The sequence below is a fragment of the Orycteropus afer genome, unplaced genomic scaffold, assembly GCF_000298275.1.
Source record: "Orycteropus afer afer isolate SDZICR_OR568_19922 unplaced genomic scaffold, OryAfe1.0 scaffold00089, whole genome shotgun sequence".
NCBI lineage: Eukaryota > Metazoa > Chordata > Mammalia > Tubulidentata > Orycteropodidae > Orycteropus > Orycteropus afer.
In genome coordinates this window covers 1,952,629-1,969,902 of record NW_006921676.1, presented here as the reverse complement: position 1 = coordinate 1,969,902, position 17,274 = coordinate 1,952,629, and the positions used below count along the sequence as shown (strand labels likewise).

Genomic DNA, 17,274 nt, shown 5'->3' with positions numbered 1-17,274 from the left:
TGTCCCAGACTACATGTAAAAACTATTGAACTGACAAATGTTTCGTTACATGTATTTTTACCACACACACAGAGATGCAGGTGTAGGGAGGCTGGGTTGTTTATTGGCATTTTTTTTTCTTGATGAAGTCAATTGGGACCTGGCTTGCAAAGTTTGGGCTCTGGCGTAAGACTAAAGCCTTCAACATGGGCAATGCAAACTCTCTCACACCACCCCAGAAGCCATGCAATTTTCAGGTGCCTATCTCAAGGAGCTCTGGTAGCATAGTGCCTAAGGCACTTGACTGCTAACCAGAAGGCTGGCGGTTCAAATCCACCAGCCACTCCTCGGAAGGAAGGTTGGGCAATCCTACTTCCGTAGTGATACTGCCTCGGAAACCCAAGGAGGGGTCGCTATGAGTAGGGGCCGACTCGACGGCAAACAACAACAACAACATCTCAAGGAGCTCTGGTGGTGTAGTGCCTAAGCCATCTGACTGCTAACCAGAAGGCTGGCAGTTCAAACTCACCAGCCACTCCTCGGAAGGAAGGTTGGGCGATCTACTTCTGTGGTGATACCTCAGAAACCCAAGGAGGGGTCGCTATGAGTCGGATTCAGCTCCACGGCAGTGGTTGCATTTTTGTTGTTGATGTTGTTTATCAAGAGGTGGATGCATCTGAAGTCCCCTTACCCCCAGGAGCACCCACAGAGGACCTGGTTGTCAGTAGTATTTTAGCGGTTGTTTGATTTACATTCAATCCCTAACCTAAAGGTTGAGTGTTTGAACCCACTCAGTGGCACCAGGGAAGAAAGGCCTGGAGATCTGCTTCCATAAAGATTATCCAAGAAAACCTTATGGAGCACAGAACTACTCTGTAACAGATGAGGTCACCCTGCATTGGAACTGACTTCACAGCAACCAGTTTTGTTTTGTTTCAGTTCATAAAAGCCACAGATGGATAGCCTGGGTTATAGAAGAAAGTGTTTTTAAGCTCATGAGGTTGTTTATGACAATTAAAGCATTAAGTGGAAACATGTTACATTAGGGGCCAGACCGTCCATGTGGGGGGCTGGATGGTTAAAGTGATACATTGATTAGTTTGGGGACACAGAGGAAATGTTACAATTAATATCAACCATACTTCACAGACAGCTATTAACCCTGTGTACAGCATATATGCCTTTTGCTGGAAGGAATAAAAGAAAATCCTATTTCAGATAGCACCTAAATAAAAAACCAAGAAATTGCTGAAGTTTGGGAGAAACAGAAAGTGAGTTTCACTATGTAAAGGCACCAGAAGAAAAATTACAGCTCACAAAGGACAATGAAATACGCGGGAAGTGTCCGCATGCTGCTGACATGGGTGACAGAGGGGCGCTTGACCACATATATCAACTCGCAGCCTTTAGAAAAGGGACACCAGTAAGTAGGCTGGACAGGACAGTCATGGGAAGGAGGTCAGCTCTGGGCTTAAATGGAAAACCTCCTCTGGGCTGTGTACTCTTCACCCAAGCCTTGTCATTTGAGTTACAGGGCACAGTTTCCATTATTTTATGAGTCATCATCTCTGGTCAATAAGCCACTCAGTTTCTTTACAGCAGCTATATTTGAGATAAACAGAATACTCCTGCCTCTGGTAGCCTAGTGGCTAAGACACTTGCCTGCTAACCAGGCAGCTAGCGGTTCAAACCCACCAGCCACTCCTTGGAAAGAAGGTTGGGCAATCCTTCCGTAGTGATACTGCCTCGGAAACCCAAGGAGGGGTCGCTATGAGTCAGGTTTGACTCAATGGCACATAACAACAACAACAACATGAATGTAAATACCAACTCTAACCAGTTGGCTGTCGAACTGATCCTGACCCATGGCAGCCCTGGATACATCAGAGTAGAGCTGTGTTCCATAGGATTTCTGCTGGCTGATTTTTCAGAAGTAGATCTCAGGCTTTTCTTCAAAGGACCCTCTGGGTGGATTTGAACCTCCAACTTTTTGGTCTAAAGCCAAGCACATTAACCATTTACACCACTCAGGGACTCTGAATACAAATACACACACGTTAAATACCAAGGCTACTGCCCCTTTTGATCTCAGCAGGCATCCACACAACTCTAGGTATGTCAGCTGCCAGAGAAATTGACACACTGGTCTTCAATGAACAGATGACTGGGAAAGTTTAAGAATGCAATTTGATATTTCCCAAAAAGTGCCATTCTCCACCATTAGGTTAGATTGGAGAATCTATGATTGGTCACCTTATTTGGCATAGTAGGGGTGACACCTTTAACTTCATAGTAAGATCCTATCACAGCATATATGTCAATTTTTAATTTATGGAACCCCAATACCAAATAAACTTAGGGTGATGAAGAGGAACCCAAAAGAGATTACTACCTGTTCCCAAATCCATAAAAACTCTGTTTTGTTCATTAACAGATTTTAACATAGGAAAGTCTTTCCCCAACACACACACCCAGTCACAGGGGGCACGTGACAACTGCTACTCAGTGATTTAGGAAAATTGTCCTTTCTTTAGGAGTGTGATTACTCACCAATGTCTACCTTTCCTTATGCACATGTTTAAACCACAAACCTGGTCCAGACCATCATTGTGAGGGACAAAACTAACCCATGAGCCCCATGTACTTTGTAGATAAAAATTTAACCTTATTGGTTACCTTTTCTAAAGCCAAAAATTCACTGCCATCAAGTAGACTTCCAATTCATAGTGATCCTCATTGGGTTTCCAAGGCTGTACATCTTTATGGAAGCAAACTGCCTCACCTGTCTTCCGCAAGGCGGCTGGTGGGCTTAGTATCACCGACCTTTTGGTTAGCAATCAAACGCCTTAACCACTGCACCACCAGAGCTCCTTACCCTTTGTAAGGTGATGTTAGTTTCCCACCAGCAATGTGTTCGGCGCCTTTCCTAATGCTCTGCATGCATTATCTCCTACTAACGCATCTGGCTTTAATTACTCAAGCAATCTCTTTAGCCGTGCTTGTGAAAGGAAAAAAGGTGCAATTTTTAAGTTACGGAGAATCTGGAGTATTATTATAAGGAGTTAAAGAATCTAATGTGTATTCATAAACAGTAATTACGTAGATAAATTTAGGTAAATAAAATAAACTGAGTTACAGAATCCAGAACAACCCCACAACTGCGCTGGAAGCTTGAAGTATAATGTGGTATCATTGGGCTCTGGCTCACTGTTTTCACATCATGCAGTGCCTAAGGTATTTGACTGCTAAGCAGGGGGCTGGTGGTTCAAACCCACCAGCCACTCGCTGGAAGGAAGACTGAGCAATCTACTTCCATAGTGATACCACCTTGGAAACCCAAAGAGGGGTCGCTATGAGTCAGATCCGACTCGATGGCAGTTTGTTTGTTTGTTTGTTTGTTTGTTTTAAATTATAACCAGACCAAACCCACTGCCATTGAGTCAATTCCAACTCACAGTGACTCAAGAGGACAGAGTAGAATTGTCCCATAGGTTTTCAAGGCTGTAAATCTTTATGGAAGCAGACTGCCTCATTTTTCTCCCATGGAGCGGCTGGTACATTGGAATCATGGACTTTTTTGGTTAGCAGGTGAGACCTTTAACCACTGCATCACCAGGGCAGTGTATTTGTTTATCATGTCCTCTAAACTGCAAGCTCTAGGAAGACAAGGATCATTTTAGTTTCTGACCAACGTATATCCCAGTGCCTAGCACAGTGCCTGGAACACAGTAAGAAGTCAATAAACATTTGTGGACTAAATTAGTTACTAGTATCACTCAGTCTAGGCTAGACTTCAAAAGCAGCACTCAGAGATGGTCAGAGTGACCTCTCCACAACCCCAGCACCCCACAGGCACTATCCATTCTGCACGCTCTTCACAGGTGCATCCTGAGGGTATGGAGGCCATATTCCTCACTGTGGAGAAGGAATTATCACACAGACAGGGGAAGACTAGAATTAACCCTGCAGCAATGGATTTGCTGCCACGTTATGCCTGATTCCTCTCTGAAGGTTCAATGCAATCTGTTACCTTTTGAATTGCTGTTGTGTGCCCTCAAATCAAATCTGACTTAAGACAGAATAAAACTGTCCCATTAGGGTTCCAAGGTTATAATCTTTATGGAAGCAGACTGCCACATCTTTCTTCCACGGAGTGGCTGGGGATTCAAACTACGGACCATTTGGTTAGCAGCTGAGTGCTTTAACCACTAAGCCACCAGGGCTCCTTAACTTCTGGATAGTACTGAAAATTAGCTTACCATCTTGCCCAGCAAATGGGGTACTAAGTTAATTTTTAAAAGAGCACTGAAGTCCAGGAACAACAGTAAATGCATTCTTTGATGAGTCAAACGCCCAAGTCTTCATTTTTCCACACACTAAATTGAAGTACTACCATTTTATCCCTACATATTTTTAGGAATTACTGTATGAGAAATAAATACATGTGTAAGCCCTTGGCATTCATCAGAACAAAGGTGCCCCACACATAAAGGACACTGAAGGATAAACCTGTCTGTCAAGACGGCCTGTAGACAATATATGCCGCTGACGTGAGACCCTACGCAGCTTTTCTTAAGAGTACAAGTATAAACACAATAAGCTTTTATTAATCGTTTGAAGAATTCTTTAACCCTGCAAATCAAACAGCGACATTGGCAGCCAAAGCTACAGAGGATTAGCCAATTAGTCCTTGAGAGAAAAAGCAATTGCTGATAATGGCTAATGATGTCTGACAAGATTGGTTAACCTCCAACCACTTACTGAAATATACCTAAGCCTCCCTTACCTTTATTCTTTCTCTCCCATACGTCTTCACTCATCATACAGCAACAAATAAAACATAAGCTTCTATGGCTTAGATCCTAAATGACAAATCAAAAAATGTTCACCTAAGGTAGTTCTGATGCTGAAAGACGACTTCCAAAAACCACATGAAACTTCAAAAACACACAGCACTCACTTGACCTCCATTGTTTTTAGCTACAACAGCAAAAGCCTTCTGTTTCCAGAAAAAGTGGCACCTAGAGATCCTCCACTCAAGAACCAAGAAAGGACAGATACCTTCTCTCAAAGACACTGCCCTGCATGACCAAAGCCTCCAAGGATCTGGGGCAACAGAGGAAACTGAAAAATTAGCAACAAGTTTTCACTGAAAGCATCTAACTGTTCAAAGTATCTAACATTCCCCACCACTATGTGAGAAAGCTCTAAAAAGCAGAATTGAGAAGTCCTCGTTTGGCAAATCAAGAGGATGGGAGAATTAACTGTAAGAGGTGAGTCCTCACTGAAAAACCACTAAGCCTGAAAATCACAATGATGCCAATGTTCCTCATTAGAAACTCCTAAAAGATGCACAGAAACAAAAAGATATATCCACACAGACCTATGTTTTTCTCTACAATATATCTGATCACTTAACTAAAGGAAACAAATTGTATTTTATTACGTATAGATACCAATATCATTTTTATTCCAAGTATCCCCAGGGCTTTTTGTATGACTAATACAGATTAGACCAAAAACACAAACTCACTACCAATGGGTCACTTCCAACACATAGAGTCTCCTCCCTGGGTTTCTGAGGAGTCACCACCAGAGCTCCCGGTACAGAGTCAAACCAAAACCAAACTTACTGCTGTGGAGTTGAATAGCGACCCCTTCTTGGGTTTCCGAGGTGGTATCACTATGGAAGTAGATTGCCCAACCTTCCTTACGAGGAGTGGCTGGTGGGTTTGAACTGCCAGTCTTCTGGTTAGCAGAGACCTTAGGCACTACACTACCAGAACTCCTCCAGTACAGAGTAGGCACTCTTAATATTCATTCAATGAAGCCGAAGCAAAAAATGCGTAAATATCTTATTCTTGAACTACTGTATAAAAAAATGCATTGTGAACTCCTGTTTTTTCCTGGGTACACCTTGGCCATTTGAACACTGTTTGAGAATTTGCCCTCATTTCCATTCTCAATGCCCTCAGCACCAAATACATTTACATGTGCTCCATGTGCTGGCGTATTTTTAAATTCTCTCACCACTTCTATTTACCTGACTCCTACAGCTAATTCTAATTCAGTTAAACTCACGTAAATTCATGTAAGCATCACACACACATTCCATTAAGCAGAAATGCAAATATCATAATATCTTCATGTTTGCAGATAGCCATCGGATCAGTTAACAATGTAAACACATGTAGCAGAAGAGAGAAATAACCAATCAAACCAACTCCTCTCAGACACTTCCTGAACTCCCAGAGGACTGTTACATGTCTAAATATTCATAAGCCATCGTGAGCCAAATCCTAGCTTAAAGAACAAGGCAACAACTTGTGGGTAGAATTCAAATTGTGCTACTATTTTATACACTTTATTTATTCTAATGTCACTCGGTGAGAAAAGGGAATCCCACATTCTGGTATGGTAGTAGGATTTTAAAACCATTCACCATTACCAACACTTCATCCTGACACTCTATTCTTTTGTGGTTAATTAAAATAGGATACATATCAAGCATGCATTTCTAATTCATCAAATCTGAAAATCTCCCAAGCAATGCAAATCTGATAAAGAGTGACCTTGACCTCTTCAAATGGTACCATAAAGAATATTTCACCCTAACCAAATCTTTGCTGATGTTTAATTTCAAAGATGTACTTCTAAAGGATTGCATTAACTGGAAAAAATAGAGAGAGAGAGAGATTAAATGCAGATTGAATTAATACACACACTTGAAATAACTGCATAATTAGGACCCAATTTTGTCATGCTCCAGCAAGCATACAGGCCCTCAAAAGCTGGAACAAAGAAACAATCGGATATAATTCGGCTCAGCTCAATTGCGCCATGAGCAGCCTAATTCTAGGCAGTTGTAGACAAGCTATTATGTCATTCAGATGAAGGTGGTGTGCGTAGTTTTCAGGAAAGTCTGCCAACTAGCTGTATCAGCAACTGAGCAGGATTATCCCCCCTTTTGCCTTTTTTTTTTTCAAGATTATAGTTTATAGATTTTTTTGTTGTTGTTTCTTTTTACTTTTAATGAGCCTTGTATGGAATAGGAACATTGCATCTGATAGGGAAGATAACAATTGGAAACAATTTAAAAGGTGAAAAAAACAGAATCAACCACTCAGTTTAACTGTCCACTAGTTTTCAATAATCCAGTCACTATGTCACAGCCCTAGGAAGAAAGGCCTGGAGATCTATGTCCAAAAATCGGTCTGTGACCAACCTGTGGATCACAAGGTCCTGATCCATAATGGATCATGGAGATGAGGCAGGACTGGGCAGTGTTTCATTCTATGAATTGGGGTCCAACTCCATAGCAGCTATCAACATTTCATAGGCCCATAAGGCAAAGCATAGTATCAGACTCACAAAACACACACATACACACATCTACATACACACATCCTTAACTTCAGATCATATATGCAATGAATTCACGCCCACGAAAGTGGACTCTGTCAGGGATGCTTCATCAGTGATGGCACTTAGAGATTTTATATTATTAACATGTACTACTGAAAGTAGCCAATTATGTGTACTAGTCACTGTATGTACATTATCCCATTTATCCAATAAAGAAGGTATGGTCCGTAACTCACTGATAAGAAGACTCAGGAAAGCTAAATCCTTTGTACATGGTCAAGAAGGGAGAAAGCCAGCATTAAAACCCACGAGTATGTGTACTGACACCATAGCTGTCCACTGAGTCGACATCCCCTTTTCCCTCCTTCTTCACAGGACCCTATTTTGGCTCAGGGATCCACCCTGTGTACAGGCAGTGTGCTTCCTGGGAGGCAGGTGGGATCTCAGCCCAGGCAGGGAAACCAATCCTGCATCTCATGACCCTTGCCAAGCTGCTACTGGTTCAGGCACAAGCATGTGATGATGCAACATAAACCAGTGTGACGTGAGGGGAAGTATGCTAGAGTATGATCTGACAGGGATTGTTCACCACTTGGAAAAGAGAACAAGCAATGAGAAGAAATGCATCCTTCTCTGCCTTGGGGTACTGTCATGGAAAGGTATGCCTGAAGTCACTGCACCTAACTTGAAACCAAGTGGGTGAAACGAAAGATGAGACCGATACAGTGGCAGAGCAGAAAGCTGGAACGTGGCTCCCTGATGACAAAATGGTGTCTCTGGGTGGTACAAATGGTTAACCTCCTTGGCTGCTAACTGAAAGGCAAAGGTTTGAGTCTACCCAGAAGTGTCTTGGAAGAAAAGCCTGGTGATCTACTTCTGAAAGGTCACAGCCATGAAAACACTATGGAGTGGTTAACTCTGCACACGTGGGGCAACTGGCAGATGGAAAAATGGAGCCACTGACTTAGCCATCCCAGAGCAACTCTAACCCCAAACTGCACCGGGGGTACTTATGTGAGGTAATGCATTCCTTACTGCTTATGTCAATTGCATTGAACTTGCTGTTACTTGCCACCCAAGCCATAACAGATACTAAAGCTCTTTCCTCTAGACTACACTCATCTTCACAGTTCCTGTCAATGGCCTGTAGAATCAACAGCCTGGATTTACAAGATGGCAGCCTCAAATTCAAAGAGTAATTTGTAGCTATGGGGCGTGGTGAATGTAAGGGGTCAGTGCTGCTTAGGTGTGTGACATTGGTTTCTGGTAAACTGAGCTTATCACCTCTGACCACGAAAGTCAGTTAGCGAGTCAGTCCAAAGTTCATCTTATTAACCATGTGCCCTTGAGCAAGGAAAGCTAGGAGCCTCAGCTTCTACCCACGTACCTACCTACCTCACTAAAGTGTTGTTGTTGTTGTTATGTGCCATCGAGTCAGACCTGACTCATAGCGACCTTCCTTGGGTTTCCGAGGCAGTAGTGTAGTAAGGAATAAATAAATGATACATATTTATATCACTTGACTCAATACTTAGGCCACAGTAGGCACTTAGTAAATAAATATAAGTTTATTCACTGGCTACAAACTGAAACACAACATTGTTGTAAGTCACAAAAGTTCCTGTTTCCACATCCAGGAGGTCTTCTATAAATAAGTCCATTGAAAAGGACCTTGCTGTGACCCATCTGTCACTCAAATGCTGGTGTTTGAACCTTATCATCATGGTTACCACACAACAACCAGTTGTGTGCTATCTGATGAGCTGGCTGTTTTTGAGTAAGACCCTCCAAGCTCTGGACATCTTCCTTTGGAGTCCTTATTACATTCAAGATCAAACAACAACAACATCCTAGTGACATAGTTGAACAGAATAGAAAGGGCAGAGGATTGGATTTGGAGGATGTATTCTGACCCCATTACTTCCTAGCTCTCTAAGTGCCCATCTATCAGTCTCTCCAGGTCTCAAAATAACAATTACACCACTCACTTCCCAGATATAGTGAACTTTCCATAAAACAACATATGTCAAAGTGACCATGGCAGGCACTCAGATACTAAATCTCAGGCATAAGCTGTCCAACTGTCAACAACTAAAGAATACATTAACATGCTGCCAGAAACTATAGGCACTTTCTAAACTGGCCTCCACCTAGCTGCCTAGCACTCCGTTTCCTCCATTAAACAGCCAAACACACCCACACACACTGGAAGCTGGAGGTTGGCAGACTGCTGTCTAATAGTCCACTCCTGTCAGCTGAGTCCTGTGCTAACTAGGAACTAGCTGTCTTTACCTTCGATCGTACTCATGCAAGTTGTACTTTTAATGATAACAATATGATTTAATTAATTATATATTTTTTTATTTAATTAAATATTGCATAAACCAAAGAAGTTTGAGGGGGACAAAGAAATGTTGCTTCTTTCCTGCTTAGGAAAGACTCAATAAAGGCAGATTGCTTTAAAATTGTCAAATTAGGTGTGAATAAGAATATAAAACATTGAGGGAGAATTATTTTAAGTCTGTAATGATGCTCCACTCAGAATTCTTCAGAAGAATCTTAGTTCTTGCTCCACTTGAAACAAACAATAGAAAATCAAAATTGTGGCTGGGTTTAAGCTGGTAAGCAATTTGGAACTCCAACTAGGTAGATGTATACTCAAAGCAAAGCCATTAACCCATTAAAAAAAAAAAAAAAAGGCAAATGAGTATATATATATATATATACATATATATGTGTGTGTGTGTGTGTGTGTGTCTGTGTGTGTGTGTTTATAAAAATAAAGTATTTAATGTAGGCATCATTTTTATGACTTTCCAATTTATCTGACTTTTTCCATTATGAGTCCCATTCACACTGGCTGAGGGATACAGAGACACCAAAAAAAAACCAAGCTCACTGCTGTCGAATTGGATCCGACTCATAGTGACCCCTCCTTGGATTTTCAAGGCGGTATCACTACAGAAGTGGATTGCCCAACCTTCTGTCTGAGGAGTGGCTGATGAGTTTGAACTGCCAGTCTTCTGGTTAGCAGGCAAATGCCTTAGGCCAATTTCAACATATCCTGCAGAACTTTGAGATACACAATATAGACTAACTAGACTGTAATACTTGAGTTTTAAATAATCAAAAGCATTGCCCAAGCCTTCTATAGTGCTTTAATTTGTGAAAATGTCATTCCTCTTAAACTTCATAGAGTTCTGGATTTACACCAAGCCCTCTTGAGAGCAGAGATCAGAAAAGCTTCCATCCACATGTCAGACAAGAGCACTTGTCTGTCTCATTCACCTAGAATGGTGGCTGGCACAGTGCAGGTACATTATATATACTGTATATGCCCAAATATAGGAGTCCCTGGGAAGCACAAACAGTTAAGTACTCAACTACTAACCAAAAAGGTGGTGGTTCAAACCTACCCAGATGGACCTCAGAAGAAAAGCCTGGTAATCTGCCTGTGAAAGATCATAACCTTAACAACCCTAAATATAAGGGAAAAGATTTTTTAAAATCATTCAGAAAAAAAAAAAAGAGGTTGTCTTATATTTGAGTCCTCATTAAATTTCTCATAATCAAAAGAACTTTTTTAATTACTCAATTTGGAACCATGAAACCCTTTCAGAAAGACACCTTGCCCTGAAACACCTTGGTCAAAGCTTGATTAGGGTGAGGTTACCTTGTAAAACTGTAAAACAAAATAAAAACACAAGTTGGGCTAGAAAATTTAGCACCCATTTAGCATCCTTAAAGTATGACTTCACAATTGTAATTATTGAATGCTACTTTTAAAACAGGACTTTTGTGTGTGTGTGTGTGTGTGTGTGATTTGGGTAAAAGTTTACAGAGTAAATTCATTTTCCATACAGCAGCTCACTTACACTTTGTCTCATGACACTGACTGCAATTTCCCACAATGCAACAGCCCCCCCCCCACTTCCTCTACATAGTTACCTCTTCCCTGTGTCCTTCCCTCCATGCATCCCTGTCCCCCCGAGCTGTCTCCTGGTGCATACACAGCCCTTCTATTCTCCCATGATTGCTCTCTCCAAGGAGTATATCTACGTCATATAAATGTTCAGCTCATATGCCTGTCTTTTGTTTGGCTGGGAGCCACAGGAGTGGGTTCAATTCCAGACCTGGAGGGCAGCTAGGGGCCATAGTCTCAGTGGTTCCATCAGGCTTTATCAGACCAGCAGAGCTGGTCACACACACACACCCTCTTTTTTTTTTTTTTTTTAAATGATTTTGAGTTTTGTTCCACATTGTTCTCCCACTCTACCCAGGATTTCCTATGTAGATCTCCCTCCAAGTGGTTGACAATGGTAGCCAGGCACCATCTAGTTCTTCTGATCTCAGTCATATAGGCTGCAGGTTGCATAGTATACCAGTCACTTGGAGTAATTATTTCCACGCATCTTTGGTTTTCTTCATTCTTCTTTGCTCTGGACTAGGAGAGACCCATCATTGCATCTAGATGGCTCCTTGCAAGCTTTTAAGATCCCAGTCGCTACTCGCCAAAGCAGGATGTAGAACAATGTTTTTGTGTAGTATGTTACATAAAAACAGGACTTTTAAAAGACTACTTTAAGAATCAATACTTAATGACAAGTATTTTCCAACAGGTAAAATGAAAAGACAGACAGTTCTAAAGTTAGGCAGCAGCTACTTTTAATTAGTATAAAATTTCCAAGGGTAAAATTATTAACTAATGCAAAAAAAAAAAAAAAGAAAAAAAAGCTTTATCTCAAATGGCTTAAGTGAAAGTAAAGCTGAGAGGCTCTGTCACCCAAGTCGGGTGACTCCAATGTGACTATGGTGATAACCAAAACCTGATTTAAAAAAAAAAAAAGATGCAGATGAAGAGAAATAATATTTCACGAAAGGCAAGAAAAACAAAGAGAAAATAATACATTTTATACAAGATGCATTTCAAGTGTTTAATCATAATGAAATTAATAAAGTAAACAGTCCAAAAAAATATTTATTAATCAACATACCTAAAAAGTTTTACTGTTCAAACTGGCCCAAGAGAAGGCTTGAGGAACTAACTTCTCATTGGGAAGACAGGGCATGTTATATTCAAGGGAGCTTGGTAGTCAAGCATAGATAGTATCTACTGAAAGATTACATGAATGCCCATCTATTAAACAACATGCAGCAACATTCAGCTTTACTACAGGAGTCAAACAATTCCAGTGGACACTGAAGTACTGAAAGCCAACCTAGCAGCACTTTTCAGTTAAAATAGCAATACTATATTACAACCCCTTCCCTCTACCACTGCTGCATGAAATAAATATGCACTGGAAACCTAAACGATATTATCCCAGAATGACAACATAAATATAACATGTAAGACTTCTGACTGACCAACTGGACTTCCAATGATAGTTAAAAAACCAGTGGATAAGACTCTAGAAGATATTTCTATCCCCACCTCCACCACTCTACCCCTCTGCAAACCATCTTACATAACATTGGTTTTAATTCGTACTTTTTCGAGAACCCAAATCAAGTCTATTTAAGCTGGATCTGCATAAAGAACTAAGGGTTACACTTTGTTAGCACTATAAAAGAGGGGGAGCAAAAACTGTATATATATCAAACTCACTGCTGTCTATTTCAAGTCACAGCGACCCCTCCTTGGGTTTCTGAGGAATATCATTACGGAAGTAGATACCCCCATCTTCCTTCCAAGGAGTGGCTGGTGGGTTTGAACCACCAGTCTTCTGGTTTGGAGTCAAGTGCCTTAGGCACTATGCCACCAGAGCTCCTAAAGGAAGGGGGATGTGGTTTAAAAGTCCATACAGCACAGAAAGTCATGTACAGTCCAGTAACTACATGTGCCCATACACAAAGTCATTCCATAGCCCAAAATCTAGTCAACAACAAAAAATATATTTTCTCTTATTAAGCGTCATGAGTAAAAATTACAAGCATCAACACCTTTGGTAAATCCTAAAGAATGCACAAATGCCACGGAATTCCAGGATCTGCCTCCAGGCCAGGACCTTTCAGCACCACAAGGGTTACCTTGTAACCTTCTGATCAAACACAATTCACCTAAATTGAACTGGGATGACACCTGTAAACAAGTGGTCAGCATGGTTTCAAAATCATAATTCTCAGAGCAGAAGGCAAGCTGTTTATTTTGCAAATAATAAGTATAATACCTTAGATAAAAACAAGAGGGAAAAGTTTGACTATTAGTGCCAAGAGCATGCAAGTGTATTTAATCACAATTAAAACTAAAGAAAAGCCATTTAATTCTCCTTCAGCAGTGATCTGAAGAATGAATATTCCCTACTGGGCCCACTGTTGATTTCTTCTGATCCATGGGAAACACGGAGTTTGACAAAGTATGACGTTTAACGCTGAAGCTAACATCCTACAACATAAGTAGTTCCTAACCTTAGAGATGTTGCATTACTGAGTAATTCAGATGGTAGAACTTTCCCAGCATTGCAGAATTACATATATTAGAAGGATTGTCTCAATGGTTTGTGCACCATGCACTCTTCAGTTGTGTTTCTAAAATAAATGATAATTTCAATTCATTAACAATGTAATTTTCCCTTTAAATGGGCTTTATCTGCATTTAAAGAAAATACAAAATACAAGTAACTTGTTTCTCTCCTAAACCTGCATCCCTCTTACTAAGCGCTCCCCCCACCCCCAAAATGGTCCCCAAGGCAGCAGAGGGTGTGTAATGGCAAGGTCTAAGAAGCTTTTGAAATCAAATCATTGAAGCCCTTGAGAGTCTTTTGACTAAAACAGAAGCACTGAACATTGTATAATGTAGTTGCACAAAAGGAAAGCCCAAACTAACTACCCACGTGGGAATGCAACTCCTGCCTGGTAAGAGCCAAGGAGAGAACCAATGCTTCCTGACAGCGGCTGCCAAGTCCTAGAGAAGGGCAAGGCCAAAGCTTTCCTGGGGCCTCTAGGTTAACTCATTCCCCCTCGCTAAAACAGAGTTTCCAAACTCCTTCACACACTTTACTCTGCCCTCTCCTCCCTCACCAAAGCCACGCAGGCAGGAGTCTCGCGGCCTTTTTGGAAATCAGAAGCCAGAAAACATTAAGAATTAACTTTATCCCTAGGCAGGCCAAAGAACCAACCCGAGGGTGTGCATTCAGAGGGTGAGTCTGGGCGTCCAGGATAAGAAGTCAGTTTCTGGGAAGATGGAAGGAAAGAGGAAAGTGTAAGAGGCCAGGCATTAGGGGTAAGCAGTGGGGAAGGAAGCGTCCACCCACACGGGAGGACTGGTGTTGGCACACTCAATCTGCGGGCTATGAACAGGTGGCGAGGTGCACTAGAACCAGATGCTGCTACAAATAAGAGTACAGGTGGTGGGAGAAGAAATTCCAACGGGGAAGGATGGACTAGGGATGCTGAGAACAAGAAGTTCAGAAGTGTCAATGACGGGGCACAGGGTGAGGATGAGGGTCACAATGTCCAAGCCTTGAGAAGTAGAAATTTTAATAGGGACACTCACGGAATCATTAAAGGGAAAGGATGTTGGAGAACGAAGAGCAAGGTAAAGGAATGAGCCAACGTGGAGGGCACGCTCTGGCCTCCTTTGCCCCTCACCACTGCTCCCCCCGCCCCATACTCACGCGCGGTCACAAACACCCACACATTCATGCACCTCATGGCGCTACTATGCAGAGCAGACACCCACCTTTGCCAAAGGCGCGCTCCTGCTGGCAGCTGCCAGCTCCCGCAGGCTGGAGGTGGCACTTCCCGCCGCCGCGCCGGTGCCCGCCGCCGCTGCGGGGAGGAAGACTGGGGAACCCGGGGCGCTGCTTGCCGCGCCGCCGCCACTGCCCCCTAGCGCGGGGGCTGCTCCTGGATAGGGGCGCGCCGTGGGGCTGCCGCCGTTACTGCTGCTGCCGCTGCCGCTACCCGTGCCACTGCCGCCCGCACGGGGCCTCTGGCGGATGCCGTCCAGCAGACGCACCAACAAGATGTTGGCGGGCAGCTCGTCCACACCGCAGCCCACCAAGATGCGACACTCGGGGCAGCGCAGTTCGTGGCGGGAGCACACGATACTCTCCAGGCAGCGGCGGCAAAAGGTGTGCTGGCACGGCAGCACCTTGGCTGTGGTGTCCAGGCGCTCCAGGCACACTGAGCACTCCAGCAGGTCCAGCAGCGAAGACTCGTCCATCTCCTCGCCCGCCGCGGCGGTGGCCGCCGCCCGCCGCCGCCGCCGCTCGCCTGGCCTCTCCTCGTCACCCTCGCTCTGCGCAGCAGCGGCGGCCGCCTTGGACGCGCACAGCCAGGAGGCTCCGAGAAGCATGGAGAAAGCGCCGCCGGCGGCGGCCGCGCGCGCAGCTGCCCTAGGTCCTGGGGCCGGAGGAAGGCCTGCAGCGGGCAGCAGGCATCAGGACAATCGGCCGGGCAACCGCTGAAAAGCTGGGCTCCGCTGCAACTTCATTCACTCCCGGCGAAGGCCAGGGAGTGGGGTAAAGAGGGCGCGAAAGAGGCGGCGGCTCCAGGGAAGCGGGGGAGTTGTCTTGTTCCTTCCGGAGTCCCCCGGCGTGATCTTCACACCCGGGTTAGGGACCCAAGGCTCCAGCAGCTGAGGTGAAAAAGTGGCACACCGTATAGGCTGCTTCGCGAGGATCCGGAGTTCTGCTCGGTTGCGAGCCAACTCCCGCCGAGCCCTGAGCCCACAACAGTCCTTCCGAGCCAGGCTCCCCCACGATGCTGCCAGCTACACCTGTCCCACCCCGCCCGTCTGTCCCGCGTTGGTGGCGGAGTCCGCCGGACCCGCCTCTCAGCGGGTTCTAGTCTCAGAGCTGCTGCCCGCCTCCCCGAGCCCCGCCGCAGGAAGTGCGGAGAGCCGCCAGCTGGGTCCCAGGGGAACCTTGGTCGCGTCGTGTGCGCTCCTCCGCGGCGCTGGTGAACCGCACCGCCCACGCGGCGCCTCCATACACCCTGGTCCCCTGCCCTCCAGTCACTGTCCTCGCTCTAGGTTCAGCTGAACGCTTCCTTTTCCTACGCCGAAAGCAAGGGTTCTGGGAGTGCGCAACCCATCAGGGCCGCGCGGAGGTCACGGTCACTGCGGGAGGCCCGGGACGCGGGGGGCGGGTAAGAGGCTAAGGAAAAGGAGGCGCCGCGCCCTGCTGGAAGTCTCTTCGCCCCAACCGGACACTAGCGATTGGCCTTGTCCCTTAGTTAATCCTCCGGGGGTCCTTGGAAAGGATGGATCCCAACTCTGATCGCTCCCTTCCTGCCCTCTTCTCTCTGGGCGCCCCTAGTCTTTTCTACAGTTTTCACCCAGCCTCAGTAAGAGACTCCCAATGTTGCCACGAAGGAAAGTTTGGGCTGCGTTATTTAGATTCCCTTCCTCGCCAACGTCAGAGAGCAATATAGACACACAAGTCACGCCGGGGTATCCTTCTCAGACGACTCCCCGAAGCTCTCTAAATTCTCGCCTCTTTCCACCCGGCATGCAGAAACCACAGCCTGGAGATGACGTTTTGCGAAGAGTTCGCCAGGCTAGGCACAAACGGAAAGGAGCCTCAAAGGCGCGCCCCAGGAGCCAGCCTTCGAATTCTCTGGTCTGCAGCCCAGCGGTCCCGAAGGAAGCGCGGATAAGACGCTGGCGCCCGCTGCTAACCAAATAAGACAACCTTTCGCAGGGCACCCGGCCCCACGCTGAGCCTTTCACCGCGCAGTGGCAAGGATCTCCCGCGCCCACTCAGTGCTCTGCAGCGCAGTCTCTTTAACCCTTCTCCAATTCTTCTTCAGGAATCGCAGAGGACGGGAAATTCGCGCTCTCCTCACCGACCCCCAGGCTTCTAAGAGCGTCAGAGCAACGGAAATACGTACGGGAGGAACTCGGGAAGCCAGGGAAGTTTGGGCGGTTTGCTAGGAGCAGTGGCGGAGAAATTCCCTGCAGTGCACTGCCCTCTAGTGGTCATT

The 17,274-nt window shown here is 44.7% G+C and overlaps 1 protein-coding gene across 1 annotated transcript in view; it reads right to left on the bottom strand.

The window, feature by feature from the left end:
• Positions 1 to 15,643, bottom strand: part of SH3RF3 (SH3 domain containing ring finger 3) — a 643,685-nt gene extending 628,042 nt beyond the window's left edge. The window contains exon 1 of the mRNA XM_007942370.1: positions 15,026 to 15,643. Within this exon, the coding sequence (XP_007940561.1) occupies positions 15,026 to 15,643 (618 nt within the window). The remainder of the gene's footprint in view (positions 1 to 15,025) is intronic.
• Between the last annotated feature and the right edge of the window lie 1,631 nt (positions 15,644 to 17,274).